Genomic DNA, 18,658 nt, shown 5'->3' with positions numbered 1-18,658 from the left:
AAGAGACACAATACAACACTGCACAATACACACAACACAATACAATACATTACACAGTACAATACACACACCCCATCCCTCTCTCACTACAGGTTAGTAAGAGACACAACACAATACCCCAAAACACTGAACATTGAGACACAGTTCTACACAATATAATACAACACACTTTAACACAATAAACCACAACACAATACACTGATACAAAGCACACGAGACAGACCCAGACTATACGGGGGTGCTGGGAGAAGGAGCAGGAGCAGGGTATCACTGTACTATACAGACCTGTCCTTGTACTTACATGGGTCTGTTATTTCAATATACAGTCCAGTCCTTGAGTTTATATGGTCCCTAACCCTGGTGTCTATTCAGTTTCAGGACTCAATGTGCTTTATTGAGGTTCAAAGTTGTAGTATAGTTTATTAGTTTGTTCCTAATGATAACAGTGGTTAGTTATTTCGGTATACAGACCAGTCCTTGAGTTTGTATGTTTGTATTGCTCCAGGGCTCACAATGCTGTTTTCTAACCCAAACATTGCAATATAGTATATCAGAGCACTCCTTATAGTCTGTTATTTCAATATACAGACTGGTCCTTGAATGTATATGCTCAACACTGGTCAATATTATGTTTAAAGACTAAATGTGCTTTATTCAGACCCAAACTTCATACAATGTTTCATTACACCAGTCCTTATAGTTATAGCTCTATTATTTCAATATATAGACCGGTCCTTGTGCTTATGTGGTCTCAAAAACGGATATTGCTCCAGGGTTCAAAATACTTTATTTGGGCTCAAACTTTGTAATATAGCATATTGGACTGGTCTTTATAGTTATACAGGTCTGTTATTTCAATATACAGACTGATCCTTGTGCTTCTATGATCTCTATATTGTTCCAGGGCTCAAAATGCTATATTCAGTGGCAGTCCTCGATTTGAAAGCGTCCCGCTGATCGAGAGACAGTCGCCACCCCCTTCGGTAAGAAAATATAGTTTATTTTTTAAACATAATATAATGCATTACTACATATGTGAACTCTTTCCCCTGTGTCTTATGGTATAAGACCACTGTCTATATTCTCATTAAACTAATAGCAGTGTCCAGTCGACCCTTCTCTCCCTGTCTTATGGTACAAGACTGCTGTCTGTCTCCCCACTAAACTAAAGCCCCTTTCACACTGGCATGGTCTGCCCGGGTGGCGACCGGGTGCCGTGCAGGTCGGCTATGTGATTTCACACCGGCACGGTCTGCCCGGGTGGCGACCGGGTGCCGTGCAGGTCGGCTATGTGATTTCACACCGGCACAGTCTGCCCGGGTGGCGACCGGGTGCCGTGCAGGTCGGCTATGTGATTTCACACCGGCACAGTCTGCCCGGGTGGCGACCGGGTGCCGTGCAGGTCGGCTATGTGATTTCACACCGGCACGGTCTGCCCGGGTGGCGACCGGGTGCCGTGCAGGTCGGCTATGTGATTTCACACCGGCACGGTCTGCCCGGGTGGCGACCGGGTGCCGTGCAGGTCGGCTATGTGATTTCACACCGGCACGGTCTGCCCGGGTGGCGACCGGGTGCGTGGAGGTTGGCTATGTGATTTCACACCGGCACGGTCTGCCCGGGTGGCGACCGGGTGCCGTGCAGGTCGGCTATGTGATTTCACACCGGCACGGTCTGCCCGGGTGGCGACCGGGTGCCGTGCAGGTCGGCTATGTGATTTCACACCGGCACGGTCTGCCCGGGTGGCGACCGGGTGCCGTGCAGGTCGGCTATGTGATTTCACACCGGGTCACAGGATCAGTCCTGGGTGACAGAAGCAAGTACAAAACGTGTGTTAAAGGGACAAGGAGCTCTTAAAATAAACAAACCCCCTGGGCCGGGTGAGATCCTCCCAGTAGTACTCAAAGAAATGAAAGAAGTTTTTTACAAACCGCTAACCAAGATCATGCAGCAGTCTCTTGACACAGGGGTGCTACCGACAGACTGGAAAATTGTAAATGTAATACCGATCCACAAAAAGGGAAACAAAACTGAACCAGGTAACTACAGACCAGTAAGCCTGACTTCTATTATATGCAAACTTATGGAAACTATAATAAGATCCAAAATGGAAAATTACCTATATGGTAACAGTATCCTAGTAGGTTTTAGGTTTTAGGAATGGGAGATCGTGTCTAACTAACTTGCTTGATTTTTTTGAGGATGCAACATTGATAATGGATAATTGCAAATCATATGACATGGTTTATTTAGATTTCCAGAAAGCTTTTGACAAAGTCCTGCATTGAAAGATTAATTCTCAAACTGAACGAAATAGGGATTCAAGGAAACACATGTACATGGATTAGGGAGTGGTTAACATGTAGAAAACAGAAAGTACTGATTAGAGGAGAAACCTCAGAATAGAGTGTGGTAACCAGTGGTGTACCACAGGGATCAGTATTAGGTCCTCTGCTATTCCTAATCTACATTAATGATTTAGATTCTGGTATAGTAAGCAAACTTGTTAAATTTGCAGATGACACAAAAGTAGGAGGAGTGGCAAACACTGTTTCAGCAGCAAAGGTCATTCAAAATGATCTAGACAAGATTCAGAACTGGGCAGACACATGGCAAATGACATTTAACAGAGAAAAGTGTAAGGTACTGCACGCAGGAAATAAAAATGTGCATTATAAATATCATATGGGAGATACTGAAATTGGAGAAGGAATCTATGAAAAAGACCTAGGAGTTTTTGTTGACTCAGAAATGTCTTCATCTAGACAATGTGGGGAAGCTATAAAAAAGGCTAACAAGATGCTCGGATACATTGTGAAAAGTGTTGAATTTAAATCAAGGGAAGTAATGTTAAAACTGTACAGTGCATTAGTAAGACCTCATCTTGAATATTGTGTGCAGTTCTGGTCACCTCGCTACAAAAAGGATATTGCTGCTCTAGAAAGAGTGCAAAGAAGAGCGACCAGAATTATCCCGGGTTTAAAAGGTATATCATGTGCAGACAGGCTAAAAGAATTGAATCTATTCAGTCTTGAACAAAGAAGACTACGCGGCAACGTGATTCAAGCATTCAAAATTCTAAAAGATATTGACAATGTCGACCCAAGGGACTTTTTCGACCTGAAAAAAGAAACAAGGACCAGGGGTCACAAATGGAGATTAGACAAAGGGGCATTCAGAACAGAAAATAGGAGGCACTTTTTTACACAGAGAATCGTGAGGGTCTGGAATCAACTCCCCAGTAATGTTGTTGAAGCTGACACCCTGGGATCCTTCAAGAAGCTGCTTGATGAGATTCTGGGATTAATAAGCTACTAACAACCAAACGAGCAAGATGGGACAGAGCGGGCTCCTCTCGTTTGTAAACTTTCTTATGTTCTTACTAGTACACACGGTTGAAGCGCTATGTTTGTATTTATTTAAACAAAAATAAACAAAACACTTTTACAAAAACACGGCTCACAGAGCCAAAATAAAAGGGGGTCGCTGCCGGGATTGGGTCTCGGGTAGGACCACCAGTGTGAAAGAGACTTACTAGCTGTCCAGATCCCCCCTGTCACTGTCTCTTATAGTGCAAGACTGCTGTCTGTCTCCTCACTAAACTAATAGCAGTGTCCAGACCACCTTTCACTGTCTCTTATAGTGCAAGACTGCTGTCTGTCTCCTCACTAAACTAATAGCAGTGTCCAGACCACCTTTCACTGTCTCTTATAGTGCAAGACTGCTGTCTGTCTCCTCACTAAACTAATAGCAGTGTCCAGACCTCCTTTCACTGTCTCTTATAGTGCAAGTCTGCTGTCTGTCTCCTCACTAAACTAATAGCAGTGTCCAGACCTCCTTTCACTGTCTCTTATAGTGCAAGACTGCTGTCTGTCTCCTCACTAAACTAATAGCAGTGTCCAGACCACCTTTCACTGTCTCTTATAGTACAAGACTGCTGTCTGTCTCCTCTCTAAACTAATATGTTACATTTTCTAGATGTAATTAATAAACTGTATTCTTGTTTTTCTCTCATCCCTTTCTCTCTTTTCTTCAATTAAAATGGATTTATCCTCCCAAATCAACTGTTTTTGAAAAAATATTTATTTTTTGTTCATTTGTAAAAAAAAAATAATACATTATTTAAAACATTAAAATCTTTCCACGCTCCCAACAACCTAAAAAATAATAACAATTTTACGAATATTCAAAATGAAACAATGATATATATATTGCCTGGCTCCTCCCCCTCCGGCTCTCCCTGTACTCTGATTGGACAGTATTCTCCAAGCATGTTAACAGGATTCGGAGGCCCACAACTGAACAGTGCAGCTGGACAAAGCAGGACTGAGTTCTTGTCCTAGTGTTTGACAGACAAGTGGACATTTGGACATGTGGACAGACATGCAAGAAAAAATACTAATATAATAACCATCAAAGTTTGTGATTTTAAATGTATTAATGCATTTTTTACCTGTTAATTAATCAGCCCCCCTAACTTCAATAGCCATAGTTTTAAATATTATACAGCATCACCAAACATGATTCAGACAGTCCCCCTGAGCTTCAATCTGCATAGTTTTATAAATTATACAGCAACACCAAACACGATTCAGACAGTCCCCCTGAGCTTCAATCTGCATAGTTTTATATATTATACAGCAACACCAAACACGATTCAGACAGCCCCCCTGAGCTTCAATCTGCATAGTTTTATATATTATACAGCAACACCAAACATGATTCAGACAGCCCCCCTGAGCTTCAATCTGCATAGTTTTATATATTATACAGCAACACCAAACACGATTCAGACAGCCCCCCTGAGCTTCAATCTGCATAGTTTTATATATTATACAGCAACACCAAACACGATTCAGACACCCCCCTGAGTTTCAATCTGCATAGTTTTATATATTATACAGCAACACCAAACACGATTCAGACACCCCCCTGAGCTTCAATCTGCATAGTTTTATATATTATACAGCAACACCAAACACGATTCAGACACCCCCCCTGAGCTTCAATCTGCATAGTTTTATATATTATACAGCAACACCAAACACGATTCAGACAGCCCCCTGAGCTTCAATCTGCATAGTTTTATATATTATACAACAACACCAAACACGATTCAGACACCCCCCTGAGTTTCAATCTGCATAGTTTGCGGCATACAAGTATGGCTATTGAAACTCAGGGGGACTGTCTGAATCGTGTTTGGTGTTGCTGTATAATATATAAAACTGTGCAGATTGAAGCTCAGGGGGGCTGTCTGAATCGTGTTTGGTGTTGCTGTATAATATATAAAACTATGCAGATTGAAGCTCAGGGGGGTGTCTGAATCGTGTTTGGTGTTGCTGTATAATATATAAAACTATGCAGATTGAAGCTCAGGGGGGTGTCTGAATCGTGTTTGGTGTTGCTGTATAATATATAAAACTGTGCAGATTGAAGCTCAGGGGGACTGTCTGAATCGTGCTTGGTGTTGCTGTATAATATATAAAACTGTGCAGATTGAAGCTCAGGGGGGCTGTCTGAATCGTGTTTGGTGTTGCTGTATAATATATAAAACTATGCAGATTGAAGCTCAGGGGGACTGTCTGAATCGTGTTTGGTGTTGCTGTATAATATATACAACTATGCAGATTTTTTTCTTCACCAATTTAGACTGTGCTAGAATTACATTGTAACTGCAGTTTAATATCACTAGACTGGACTGGAATTACATTGTAACTGCAGTTTAATATCACTAGACTGGACTGGAATTACATTGTAACTGCAGTTTAATATCACTAGACTGGACTGGAATTACATTGTAACTGCAGTTTAATATCACTAGACTGGACTGGAATTACATTGTAACTGCAGTTTGTAATGTTACATTATCACTTACCTTGAATATTCATGTTTTAAAATATTGAAAGCAATACTTTCCCTGAACATGTGAAATCTTTGGTAAAAAGGTTTTTTACCCTGAGCAATATTTGTATGAACAAAATTATATTATGTTTTTAATTTAATATTATGACTGTTATATAGATATCAAATAATCTAAAGGGTTATTTTATATTGTATAACTTGATATGGACAGTGTGTTGGGTAGCTGCTGTGGTTCTATACAGGGCTGTATATCAGTGTTATACAGTGCGATCCTGCCAGCATTGCCCTGTGCACAGCACAGCACAGCCAGGCTCTGCCCAGCACACAGCAGGCAATGCCAGTGCACTAGATTCCAGCTCTATATAGACCCCATGTTGGGTAACTTTTGTGGTTCTATACAGGGCTGTATATCAGTGTTATACAGTGCGATCCTGCCAGCATTGCCCTGTGCACAGCACAGCCAGGCTCTGCCCAGCACACAGCAGGCAATGCCAGCACACTAGATTCCAGCTCTATATAGACCCCATGCTGGGTAGCTGTTGTAGTTCTCTGGTAAATTCTTGATGGAAAAGAATGCACTGAAATATGCAATTATTATTATTATTATTATTATTATTATTATTATTATTATTATTATTATTATTATTATTATAATAAAATAACCCTTTAGTTATGTAGAACCCCCCCTGTAAATGCACAGTGATTGGTGGGGGGCGGGGGGAGTGGAAATGATTATGGAGTTCTAACTCTAGATTCGCACCCTTGTTTTTTTTTTAAACTTAACCTTTAATAAACAATTGGTTTACTTTTAAACTTGGTTTGGTTTCTGGTTAAATGTGGAATCTATGATGTCAGCTTCATTTTAATGAGAAAATGACTCCACACACTCACAGCATCTGATATTCTCTGTCACTTAAGCTACACCAAGTTTCATGACATACAGATGGATGTACAGAGAAGCAGGCCGCCTCCACACAGACACGCACGCACGCACACACGCACGCACGCACGCACGCACACGTAGATTCTGATAGTCTCAATAACGCTGCTATATCATCACGTTAACACAAAGTTTAATCACAATCAGACAAGCTGTTCTCTTGATATATACCGAGCATCAAAGGAAACTTAGCACTATTATAACACATTTATTTTCTTAATAAAATAAGGTATATAAATGATGGACACAGACAAATTGTTTTCTTTTTAATCTCTCGATCCTTCATCCTTGCCCATGACACGCTTGAGTGACTGAAGCACTTAATCACTTAATTAGTGAGACAGTTGATTGGATGCTGGATATGGAGTGATTTCAGCTGTTGAATTGCAAGCGTGAATAAAAGCAATAAAGAAAAAATCACAGAAAAATCACAATATGCCACGTCTGTCAAGAGAGCAGCACCTTCGTGCGATCGGCATGCTGGAGGCTGGACCGGGACAGCGGACTGTGGCTCGCGGTCTTGGGCGCTCACAGCCAGCAGCTTCAAACCCGACGAGACAGTGTAACCAGACACACTCTGTCAATGACAGGCCACCAACCGGGAGACCATGAGTCACCACACCTGCCCGAGAGCGACAGATCATTCTGCAGCATCTTCGTGATGTCGATTGTTAATAAAAAGTCACTGCACCTGCTCTAAAACAGAGCTTGTCATTTTTTGATCACATCTAGTGAATTTTATCCAAATATAAGTGATCTGTTTAATTTGATGCTCAAATATAAGCGAAACATTTCTTTTGATGCTCAGTGAAGTAACTTACAAAAAATAGATGGTGAGTAAGTAGATTCAGGAAAATGCAGAGAGTCCTTTTCTTCAATCAGTTGCCAGGTTTATTGAAATATGCAGGGAGTCTGGTCCCAGGTACAGGACAAGCAATACTCAACATTACAATGTTTGCATGACATTAAATACCCTTCTGTATAGATGGTCCACCTCCCCTTTCTCTGACACTTAACCAATTGCAAAGGTAATTTAATTTATTGTGTGTGTCTGTGTGTGTAGTCTAGTGTGACAACCTCTGAACTCAGTGCATTCTTCACACTCCTGGAGACAAAAGGTCCATACATCTGCCTTTTGTTATCTCCTTGCGACCCCCTTTGATGCCAGTGGGATTATCTCTTTTGATCTCTCTGAAGTCTAGAGCCTGTTCCCTTCTGGTCCACAGCATTGTTATCTCGTTAGCTTGCATTCAATGTTGGGCAAGAAGCTTGTAGATGCAAAGGCTCTATCAATGGTTAGCAGTACATGCAATTTGAACCAAACAGTCTGCTATCTGCAATATTAGTCTCCTTTCAGAAAAAACACCAGTATAGCTCTACCAGTCCACATGCGTAGCAAACCCCTAATCAATTCTTGATCCATGTTTTCCAACACTCAGTATATGAGGAAATGTGTGGCAAACAGACAGCCTCTGTACAACCACAGATTCGGAAACTCTCATCAACTTGTGCTAAAGAAGGCCCTTAGAAAGTTTGATCACAATCGGACAAGCGCTTCTCTAGATGTGTGTGAAAATGAGTATCAGACAGACAGACAACCTTCACACACCCCTTGACTGCTTCTATTGCAGTTAATCAATACTGTGGGTTTTATTTTGCTTGGTCTGTGTTTCTTTGACTGAGTTCAGGAGCTGCACTTCAGTTCTAGCTGCACTGCCATAGTTACTGTATTGTGAATCGGTACAGTCCTGGCTAGGACTACAGCTCCCAGCATGCCTCTGCACCAGCGGTAATGGTGAGGGATGCTGGGAGCTGTTGTTCTTTAACTGCAATGCCCTGGGCTGGGCTGTATTACATTGTTTTTGATCAGTCTGTGTTGCAGTCTGGCAGTTCATGAGTAGATAGCAGTATTGATAGTTACTGTATATCAGGGTTAGATACGAGTACACGTGAAATACAAGATACTACAGACTGGGTTCAGTGCAGGATTAAATACAGTAAAATAGGGAGCCGATCAGTGCAAGTTCAAATGCACTAAAGGCAGAGTGTTATATTGACCAGAAGGGGAGAGTTGAGTTTTTCAGGTGTTGTCTGAATAGGTGTGTCTTGGGAGGCGTCAGAAGGTGGTCAGGGACTGGGCAGTCCTGACATCCGTAGGAAGGTCATTCCACCACTGCGGGGTGAGGGTAGAGAAGGAGCGGGCTCTGGATGCAGGGAAGCATACAGGAGGTACAGCCAGTCTTCTAGTGCAGGCGGAGCGGAGAGGTCGGGTGGGGGTGTAGGGAGAGATGAGGGTCTGGTCAAGGCATCGGTAGGCGAGTTCAAGAGTCGTGAAGTGGATGCGAGAGCTGATGGGGAGGAAGGAAAAGTGCAACGCAATTGGAGGGAACGCTCGTTTAGTTTCGTGGCTCCGACTCTCTGGAACTCTCTCCCAGCTTTGGTACGTGATGCTCCCACCGTCGCTCGCTTTAAATCAGCTCTGAAGACCCGCCTGTTCTCTCTTGCTTTCTGCTATTAGCTGCTGTGTTGCTGCTACTATTTCATGTATTATGCTGCTATCATGTATTCTGCTCTTTCCACTGTATTTAATGCACTATTTCATGTATTATGCTGCTATCATGTATTCTGCACTTTCCACTGCATTTAATGTAGTATGCATTGTTTTACTGTATATCATGTATGATGCATTTCTCTGTATTTAAAGTATTATGGATTTTCTTGTATTTACTGCATCTGGTAAAGCGCTTTGTGATGGTGGTCCGCTATGAAAGGCGCTATATAAAATAAATATTGATTGATTGATTGATTGATTGAGCGGAGCAGTGGAGTAGCGTGGGAGAAGCGAGGCAGAGAGAACACCAGGCGAGCAGCGGAAGGAGACGAAGATGTGAGCACCACCAGCATAGAAATGGTATGAGAAACCATAGGGTGGGGTGAGGGGGTCCAGGGAGCGGATGTAGAGAGAAAACAGCAGAGGACCCAAGACTGATCCTTGAGGGACTCCTGTTGAGAGAGGGTGAGGTGTGGCGGTTCAGCTGTGCCAGGTTACCTGGTAGGTGCGATTGGAGAGGTAGGAGGAGAACCAGGCCAGAGCAGTGCCGGAGATTCCCATAGAGGACAGAAATAACAACCAGCTTTGGATTTCCTATAGTTTTGCTGGCACTAGATGGCGCTGGTGCTTCTATAATAATATAGAGAACTGAAACGACACAACAAAGAACTATACTGTGTCGTTCTTAAACACAGTTGATAAAATTAAACTATCCTTCCCTAAGACTGCCTGGCGATTGGCTTCACTTGCGAGATCGAAACAAGAGCAGAGATGGTTTTGTCAATGCCGTTACTCAAGATGGTAGTATGGGCTTCAATTGCTTTGACAAAACGGGGCCTCGCAAAAGACGAAGGGCGTCGTGACGCGTGTTTTGCCCTTTTCAAAGATGTCGGCACCAGGAGGAGACACGTTTTCCGACGCAGAGAGAGAAAAGGTTGAAGAAATGGAGGATAGCGAGGAAGAGCAGGAGGGGATGGAGGAGAGCGACGGGGACGAGGAGGGAGACGGGACGGCCCAGACTCGAGTGTATATCCCCGGAATCGAGCCGCTGCAGCCTGGAGAGGAGTTAGAAATGGACCAGACCGCCTACAGACTGTACCATCACTGCCAAACCGGTGCGTGCAAAATAAATTACAAAAAATATTATAAATAAATAAATAACAGCGCGTGTTATGTTTAATAGCAGTTCCGGATTTAAACCATTTCAAATGCCGTGGTTAACTTTTATAAGTGGGAAGCAACTGCGAAGGAAAGTTTAGCCAAGTGTTGCTATATTGTAATTGTATTGTAACTACAGTTTGTAATTGTATTGTATCTGCAGTTTAATTATTATTATTGTTGTTGTTGTTGTTGTATTGTAGCATCAGTTTGCGTACTGTAATTGCACTGTATCGGGTCAGGTTTATGGCATTGTTTGATATCTCTCCCCCTCTGGCCTCTGCCTTGTCTCTCACCCCAGGCGCTCCCTGTTTGAGTTTCGATGTGATCCGCGATGATCTGGGTGAAAACAGAGAAGAGTCTCCGCTGTCGATGCTGCTGTGTGCCGGGACCCAGGCAGAAACTGCTCAGGCCAACAGGTAGGAGAGGAGAAGAGACAGGACCACACGCAGTCCTAGCACCAATATAAAACTGGTACATAACTGCAACAGCTACACAGCATGGTGTCTGTATAAAGTTGTAATCTAGTGCGCTGGCATTGCCTGCTGTGTGCTGGGTAGAGCCTGGCCGTGCTGTACTGAACACAGGGCAATGCTGTGTGCTGGGCAGAGCCTCGCTGTACTGTACACAGGGCAATGCTGTGTGCTGGGCAGAGCCTCGCTGTGCTGTACACAGGGCAATGCTGTGTGCTGGGCAGAGCCTCGCTGTGCTGTACACAGGGCAATGCTGTGTGCTGGGCAGAGCCTCGCTGTGCTGTACACAGGGCAATGCTGTGTGCTGGGCAGAGCCTCGCTGTGCTGTACACAGTGCAATGCTGTGTGCTGGGCAGAGCCTCGCTGTGCTGTACACAGGGCAATGCTGTGTGCTGGGCAGAGCCTCGCTGTGCTGTACACAGGGCAATGCTGTGTGCTGGGCAGAGCCTCGCTGTGCTGTACACAGGGCAATGTTGTGTGCTGGGCAGAGCCTCGCTGTGCTGTACACAGGGCAATGCTGTGTGCTGGGCAGAGCCTCGCTGTGCTGTACACAGTGCAATGCTGTGTGCTGGGCAGAGCCTCGCTGTGCTGTACACAGGGCAATGCTGTGTGCTGGGCAGAGCCTCGCTGTGCTGTACACAGGGCAATGCTGTGTGCTGGGCAGAGCCTCGCTGTGCTGTACACAGGGCAATGCTGTGTGCTGGGCAGAGCCTCGCTGTGCTGTACACAGGGCAATGCTGGTCACGACTCGTCTCGTTCACTCGACACAGGGCAATCGGAGCGACACGACATGTGTCCCGTTACGACACACGACCCGTATTTCGAGCGACACGACATGTGTCGTTACGACACACGACCCGTTCGGAGCGACACGACATGGTCCCGTTACGACACACGACGACCCGTCTCGGAGCGACACGACATGTGTCCCGTACGACACGACACACGACATGTGTCGACGAGCGACACGACATGTGTGTCCCGTTTACGACACACGACACCAGTACTATTCGGAGCGTTACGACTCGACACACACGACACCCGTCTCTCGGAGCGACACGACATGTGTCCTCGTACGACACACGAACCCGTCTCCGGGAGCGACATGACATGTGTCTCCGTACGCCACAAGACCGTCTCGGAGCACAGGACATGATGTGTCCCGTTCGGACAACTACCGTTTCGTGGAGACAGCTGTACTGTACACAGGGCAATGCTTGTTGGGCAAAAACTCTTGTTTTTTTGGGGTGACAGGCTGCTGGTGATGCGAATGCACAATCTGCACGGAACAAGGAGAGAGGAGGGGGAAGGAGAGGGTTCGGAGAGCGAGAGCGAGGGAGAGGGGGATGAACAAGAGGAGAAGAAACCAGCCCTGGAGTTAGCCATGCTCCCCCACTATGGAGCGATCAACAGAGTCCGGGTGAGAGACAGCGCCCCCAAGTTTCAATCGGCATAGTTTTATATATTATACAGCAACATCAAACACAATTCAGACAGCCCCCCTGAGTTTCAATCTGCATAGTTTTATATATTATACAGCAACACCAAACACGATTCAGACAGCCCCCCTGAGCTTCAATCTGCATAGTTTTATATATTATACAGCAACACCAAACACGATTCAGACAGTCCCCCTGAGTTTCAATCTGCATAGTTTTATATATTATACAGCAACACCAAACACGATTCAGACAGTCCCCCTGAGCTTCAATCTGCATAGTTTTATATATTATACAGCAACACCAAACACGATTCAGACAGCCCCCCTGAGCTTCAATCTGCATAGTTTTATATATTATACAGCAACACCAAACACGATTCAGACAGTCCCCCTGAGCTTCAATCTGCATAGTTTTATATATTATACAGCAACACCAAACACGATTCAGACAGCCCCCCTGAGTTTCAATCTGCATAGTTTTATATATTATACAGCAACACCAAACACGATTCAGACAGCCCCCCTGAGCTTCAATCTGCATAGTTTTATATATTATACAGCAACACCAAACACGATTCAGACAGCCCCCCTGAGCTTCAATCTGCATAGTTTTATATATTATACAGCAACACCAAACACGATTCAGACAGCCCCCCTGAGCTTCAATCTGCATAGTTTTATATATTATACAGCAACACCAAACACGATTCAGACAGCCCCCCCGAGCTTCAATCTGCATAGTTTTATATATTATACAGCAACACCAAACACGATTCAGACAGCCCCCCTGAGCTTCATTCGCTGGTGTATACTGTATAATATATAAAACTGTGCGGATTGAAGACTGTCTGAATTGTAGGGCTGTAATGAAGGGTACATTTTGACCTTCAAAGGTTTTGAACACGTTAAGAACGAAGGTTCGAACCTTCAGTAGTCCTAATTTACATAACTTATGCCGTCACCATAGCTACCAATTTCTGTTTGATTGAAAATCTTATTATTTTACAGATAATCCATATGAATGGGTGGGGGGGGGGGGGTGGGGGGGGGGGGGGTGGGGGGGGGGGGGGGGGGGGGGGGGGGGGGGGGGGGGGGGGGGGGGGGGGGGGGGGGGGGGGGGGGGGGGGGGGGGGGGGGGGGGGGTTTTCAAAATTTGATTAATGTTAGTGTATATTGTGCATGTTTCATACTTACTCAACTTCATCACTTCTCCTCCACTGTCTTGTACACAAGGTATTCAGTACATGTGTTGCTAAAGCAGTACAGCTGCTAGAGCAGGGGTCTCCAGCCTGGGTCCTGGAGAGCCCCTGCCCGCAGGTTTCATAGGGTTACATCATCAGTGGCAAAAGATGTGGAACACCTGTTCATCTTGACTAATTAAGCCAATAACTGGTTCAGTTAAGTAATTGAGAGATTGGTTAAAACAAAAAACAGCAGCCACAGTAGCTCTCCAGGACCAGGGCTGGAGTCCCCTGTGCTAGAGGTACCCCCCCCCCCCCCCCCCCCCGTGCTTTGGCATCACTACCCTGCTCCAGTGCAGCTGGTGGCACCATAAGAGAGGATATGTATAACGATTTGGTCGTGGATTTTATACAACCACTTTTAAGTAATGTGCATTATACAAATCAAAAGATTTTTGCATGTGAGGGAGGCTAATATGTGATTTATAGTATTCACACATTTTAAAAGGTTTCTGTTAACAGAGAAAAACAAAAACACGTCAAACAGCGAGTGAATGCTGCCTGATGAACCTTCGATGGATTAGAACTACCTTTGAATTCCTGGCTAGCGAACGAACCTTCGAACACAGCCCTACTGTACTGAATTGTTTTGTTTATTAGATATTTTAAATGCTCTGATTTGTGCCCCTTTGTCAGGTGACTAGGTTTGGGGACGCCCCATTGGCTGCTGTCTGGTCCGAGAAAGGTCAGGTGGAGATCTTTGACCTTCGAGCCCAGCTGGAGGCGGTCCATGATTCTGCTATCATGGCGACGTTTCTACGGGAACAGCAGAAAGAGGCCACGCCCCTGTTTACCTTCACTGGTCACATGACAGAGGGATTCGCTGTTGATTGGTCACCTAAAGTACCGGGTGAGAGAGGGGCGGGATTGCGGAGAGAGGGATGTTAGCAATTTTTCTGACTGGCTTTTATTGCAATTACTGTTTTGTGGTGATAAGTGTTATATAGACAGAGGGAGTGTCTGTGTGTTTAACTGCTATTGTGTGTATGTGGGGGGGTGTGCAGGTCGCCTAGCAACAGGAGACTGTAAGAAGCAGATCCACGTTTGGGAGCCCAGGGAAGGAGGGGCATGGCATGTAGACCAACGCCCCTTTGCAGGCCACACCCAGTCTGTCGAAGACATCCAATGGTCTCCCACGGAACCCACGGTGAGTTCCGCTCATTATCACCTGTTATTGGAAGGAGGGGAAGCATTTAGCTGTTGCACAGCTTCACATGTCAACGCAGAACAGCAAAGTGCTAATACCGTTCCCCTCCTCACTTCCCCTCTACCCTTATCACAATGTGTTTTTGCTGGAGCCTGTCTGGTCTTTCTTATTTGAAATTCCAATGGTTAGTCAAAATGAACAAGCCCGAGTGACCGCCTGCGCTACACCCCCTCCGCAGTGGGGCTCCTCACCAGCAGGGGGCGTTGGTAATGAGGCAGCAGAAGGAAGCAGCAACAGAGAATCATACAAGCACACAGTGACAGGAGCCTGCACATGTACATTTCTGTCTGCTGTATGTATCTGCTGGGTGTGTGGGCTTCCCTCCACCTGCCATGCGAGAATGTGGCTGCTGTGGTAGCTCGACCTGATTGGAGGAGAAACTGTAACAAAGCATGTGCAGGATGTGGCCTGTGCTGGTTGACTGGTTGTCAGTTAGACCTGACCACATGATATAGAACAGGCGCTGCTCCTTTGTTCTTTAGCAAGTTATCAGAGGATCAGACTCTGGGTGTCGGTCTTTCTTTCTGTCTAAGTCTGCCTGTAACACTGATATTTGGAAATATTTAGGGAGGAGCACTTGTCCGATAGCTGTGGTAGAATTTGTTTGGCTGAGGGACACCTGTAATTCTCTCCCTAACCCATCCCAGGTCTTTGCCTCATGTTCGGTCGACACCTCGATTCGGATTTGGGACACCCGCGCCCCGCCCTCCAAGGCCTGCATGCTCTCAGCCAATCAGGCGCACTCCTCCGACGTGAACGTGATCAGCTGGAACCGGAACGAACCTTTCCTGCTGTCCGGGGGGGACGACGGTCTTCTCAAGGTGTGGGATCTCAGACAGTTCAAGGTAAAAAAGAAAAAGAAACCTTGGACCTGATTAAACTGTTTATAGAGCGCTGTGTGTGTGTGTGTGTGTGTGTGGGGTCGGGGGGGGGGGGGGGGGGCAGGCGTCTGTACTGGGGCTGAGACTTGGAACAAAAGAAACGCCCTTCAGACTGGAGCCAGCTCTTTCTGTTAATGTGTGGGTCATAACATTTCTCGGCAGAGGAGGGGGAGGGGGAGGAGGAGGATTGGATTAGGGCCAAGAAAAAAATAAAACGCTACACCCGTTAGACTGAACCAAAAGACTGGGGTGGACTATACCATAACTGGTGTTGTGGAGGGAGCGGTGGGGGGTTTCTGGACTGGATTTAACAAAACTGAAAAAACCGAACACCCCTCAGAATTCATAGAGCTTTTTTTGTTTGTGCGTGGGGAATACCATTCCTGGTCAATGCGGAATCTTGAGGACGCCCCTCAGAACAGACATTCATTATTAGAAGTGCTCTTAGTCAAGGTGGTGTTCATGGGATACAGCCCTTTCAATCTAATCTACTGCTTGTTAAACTGACACCGCTGTGGCTGTTCCTGCGCTGTGGATCTCACAGTGACCCCCTCATCCCCCCCTCCCTGTGTTCTCTCCCCAGACGGGACGTCCCGTGGCCAGTTTCAAGCTGCACTCGGCCCCCGTCTCCTCAGTCGAGTGGCACCCCACTGATGGCAGCGTCTTCGCCTCCGCCGGCTCCGACGACGTCGTCGGCCAATGGGATCTCTCGGTGGAGTCATGTGACCCCGGCACAGAGGCGGGGCTCCCCACCTTGCCCCCACAGGTCCTCTTCCTGCACCAGGGTCAGACAGAGGTCAAGGAGGTGCACTGGCACCCCCAGAACAGCGGGGTGCTCGTCTCCACCGCACTCTCGGGGTTCAACGTGTTCCGGACCATCTCTGTGTGAATCAGACGCCGTGACGGCTCTGGTATGGAGCTGGATTCCCATTGTGGACTATGGGGGGAGTTAGAGCCAAGATGCCAGACATCGTGTGCAGTTTCATAATAATCTGCTTTATTTTGTAGCTTAAGGGTAGGTTACTGGAGACATTCTGGCTCTGACACTGAGCCAGCTTGCTATTGTGGGCCATGGAGGTGCTGCAGCCTGGATGGCCGACGTCTTGTACAGTTTCTGCTGTGTTCTGTTTAATCGTACAGCAGGTTATGAAACTAAAGCCGCCTTGACTCTGACTTTAAACATTATTTCAATTCAGCGGAACACATACTCACGGGGAATGATTGCAAAGAGCAGGTGAAGGGGGCAGTGAGAAAATAACATCTGTACACTCTTGCAAAATGAAAAAAATAAATACATCTTCTTAAAGTATTCTCCAGTGTGCCTAGGTAACAAGCTCAGGAGTGTCTCACTAATGCATAGTAAAACCAGGAATGGATCATACTGCTGTGCAATGGGAGTCTTCGTTCTTTCCCATGAAAAACTTTACTTTTATGTTAAATATGGTCCTACTTTGAAAGAATATTACTAAACCCTGTGTTTGATATCGCCTGTGTTACACACCTAGCCTGTGCAGGAAACGTGAACTGAAGAGCAGCTCCTGAACGCAGTCAAAGCAACACAGAATTGATTATAGACTGACAGTGATGCTATCCGATCATCTGAAGTGTCTTTATAATATACAGCACTAGACCCTGATATTGATGAGATCCAGCCCTCTGAAATGTCTTTATAATATACAGCACTAGACCCTGACATTGATGAGATCCAGCCCTCTGAAATGTCTTTATAATATACAGCACTAGACCCTGATATTGATGAGATCCAGCCCTCTGAAATGTCTTTATAATATACAGCACTAGACCCTGATATTGATGAGATCCAGCCCTCTGAAATGTCTTTATAATATACAGCACTAGACCCTGATATTGATGAGATCCAGCCCTCTGAAATGTCTTTATAATATACAGCACTAGACCCTGATATTGATGAGATCCAGCCCTCTGAAATGTCTTTATAATATACAGCACTAGACCCTGATATTGATGAGATCCAGCCCTCTGAAATGTCTTTATAATATACAGCACTAGACCTGATATTGATGGGACCCCCTGTGGCTGGGAATTAACTTTGACTATCTAAACTTTAGCAGAAATATTATATTGTTGTGATCGTGGCTTTCATTCCAACCCTGATATCTCAGATTACTTAACTAGACCCTTAATTGAACTGATAATTTGCTTGAGTCATTGCAGTAACGAGTAGCACTCAGAACGATTGCATTGAACAGATAAACATTTTCTTTATTGAGATCCAGCAAATGTCAGAGAAGAACTTTAAAAAAAAAAAAAAAAAAAAAAGATATGCAGAACAAAATGAAATTGGTTAAAAAAAAAAAAGTTATGTTCTTACAATTTTTTTTGTAACATTTTTGTTTTAGAAAAATATATATTTTTATATATATAGATATAGATATATATAAAGGATTTCATTAGAAACAAAAGTGGTTTCTTACATTCCTAGCAAGAGGAGAGAGAGAGAGTGGGGACGAGGAGGCAGAGGAGCTGAAAAGCAGCCTTCCTCATATCTTAATATTCAATACAGGGGATAGTCTTACTATTGAAGTGGCTTTACATTGTTGTCAATAGGAACAAAAAGTCTTTATACAAAGTTTTACTTGACTTCTGTATTTTAGGATGACAAGAGGACGACAACAACTGAAATATTCTCGAACATTTGATCATGCGATTAGTGTTTTTATACAGAAACATGCAGAGACATACACACAAATTATACATATATAAAATATAGCTACACTTTAGAAAATTATCACATTGGGGGTTTTATTAATTGGGGGGGGTGGGGTGGTGGTGGCATTAACAATTTCCCATACAAGAGTGGTCAAAAATTAGGGAATACCGGCATTATGTGGCACACACTCCTGTGACGGACTAGGTTTTGTACAC

General features: G+C 44.9%; 2 protein-coding genes across 2 annotated transcripts in view; both read left to right on the top strand.

Moving 5' to 3' along the window:
* Nucleotides 1–4,552, top strand: part of ttyh1 (tweety family member 1) — a 16,197-nt gene extending 11,645 nt beyond the window's left edge. The window contains exons 12-13 of the mRNA XM_041231959.1: nucleotides 905–983; nucleotides 4,257–4,552. Of these exons, the coding sequence (XP_041087893.1) occupies nucleotides 905–983; nucleotides 4,257–4,340 (163 nt within the window). The 3' untranslated portion in view covers nucleotides 4,341–4,552. The remainder of the gene's footprint in view (nucleotides 1–904; nucleotides 984–4,256) is intronic.
* Nucleotides 4,553–10,219: 5,667 nt separating this feature from the next.
* grwd1 (glutamate-rich WD repeat containing 1) lies at nucleotides 10,220–17,060 on the top strand. Its single transcript, XM_041232350.1, has 7 exons — nucleotides 10,220–10,468; nucleotides 10,813–10,930; nucleotides 12,239–12,404; nucleotides 14,303–14,516; nucleotides 14,671–14,813; nucleotides 15,521–15,718; nucleotides 16,338–17,060. The coding sequence occupies exons 1-7, from the start codon at nucleotides 10,240–10,242 to the stop codon at nucleotides 16,641–16,643; spliced, it is 1,374 nt and encodes a 457-aa protein (XP_041088284.1). The 5' UTR covers nucleotides 10,220–10,239; the 3' UTR covers nucleotides 16,644–17,060.
* The last annotated feature ends 1,598 nt before the right edge of the window (nucleotides 17,061–18,658 follow it).

The sequence above is a fragment of the Polyodon spathula genome, chromosome 29 (genome assembly GCF_017654505.1).
Source record: "Polyodon spathula isolate WHYD16114869_AA chromosome 29, ASM1765450v1, whole genome shotgun sequence".
In the NCBI taxonomy this organism is placed as follows: domain Eukaryota; kingdom Metazoa; phylum Chordata; class Actinopteri; order Acipenseriformes; family Polyodontidae; genus Polyodon; species Polyodon spathula.
This window is presented reverse-complemented; position numbering and strand designations above follow the sequence as displayed.

Excerpts from the sequence above, each read along its gene's own strand:
- grwd1 (XM_041232350.1), top strand. The coding sequence starts at position 10,240 with ATGTCGGCACCAGGAGGAGACACGTTTTCCGACGCAGAGAGAGAAAAG. Across the intron at positions 12,405-14,302 it reads GAGCGATCAACAGAGTCCGG|GTGACTAGGTTTGGGGACGC; the intron begins GTGAGAGACAGC and ends CCCCTTTGTCAG. Across the intron at positions 15,719-16,337 it reads GGGATCTCAGACAGTTCAAG|ACGGGACGTCCCGTGGCCAG; the intron begins GTAAAAAAGAAA and ends TTCTCTCCCCAG.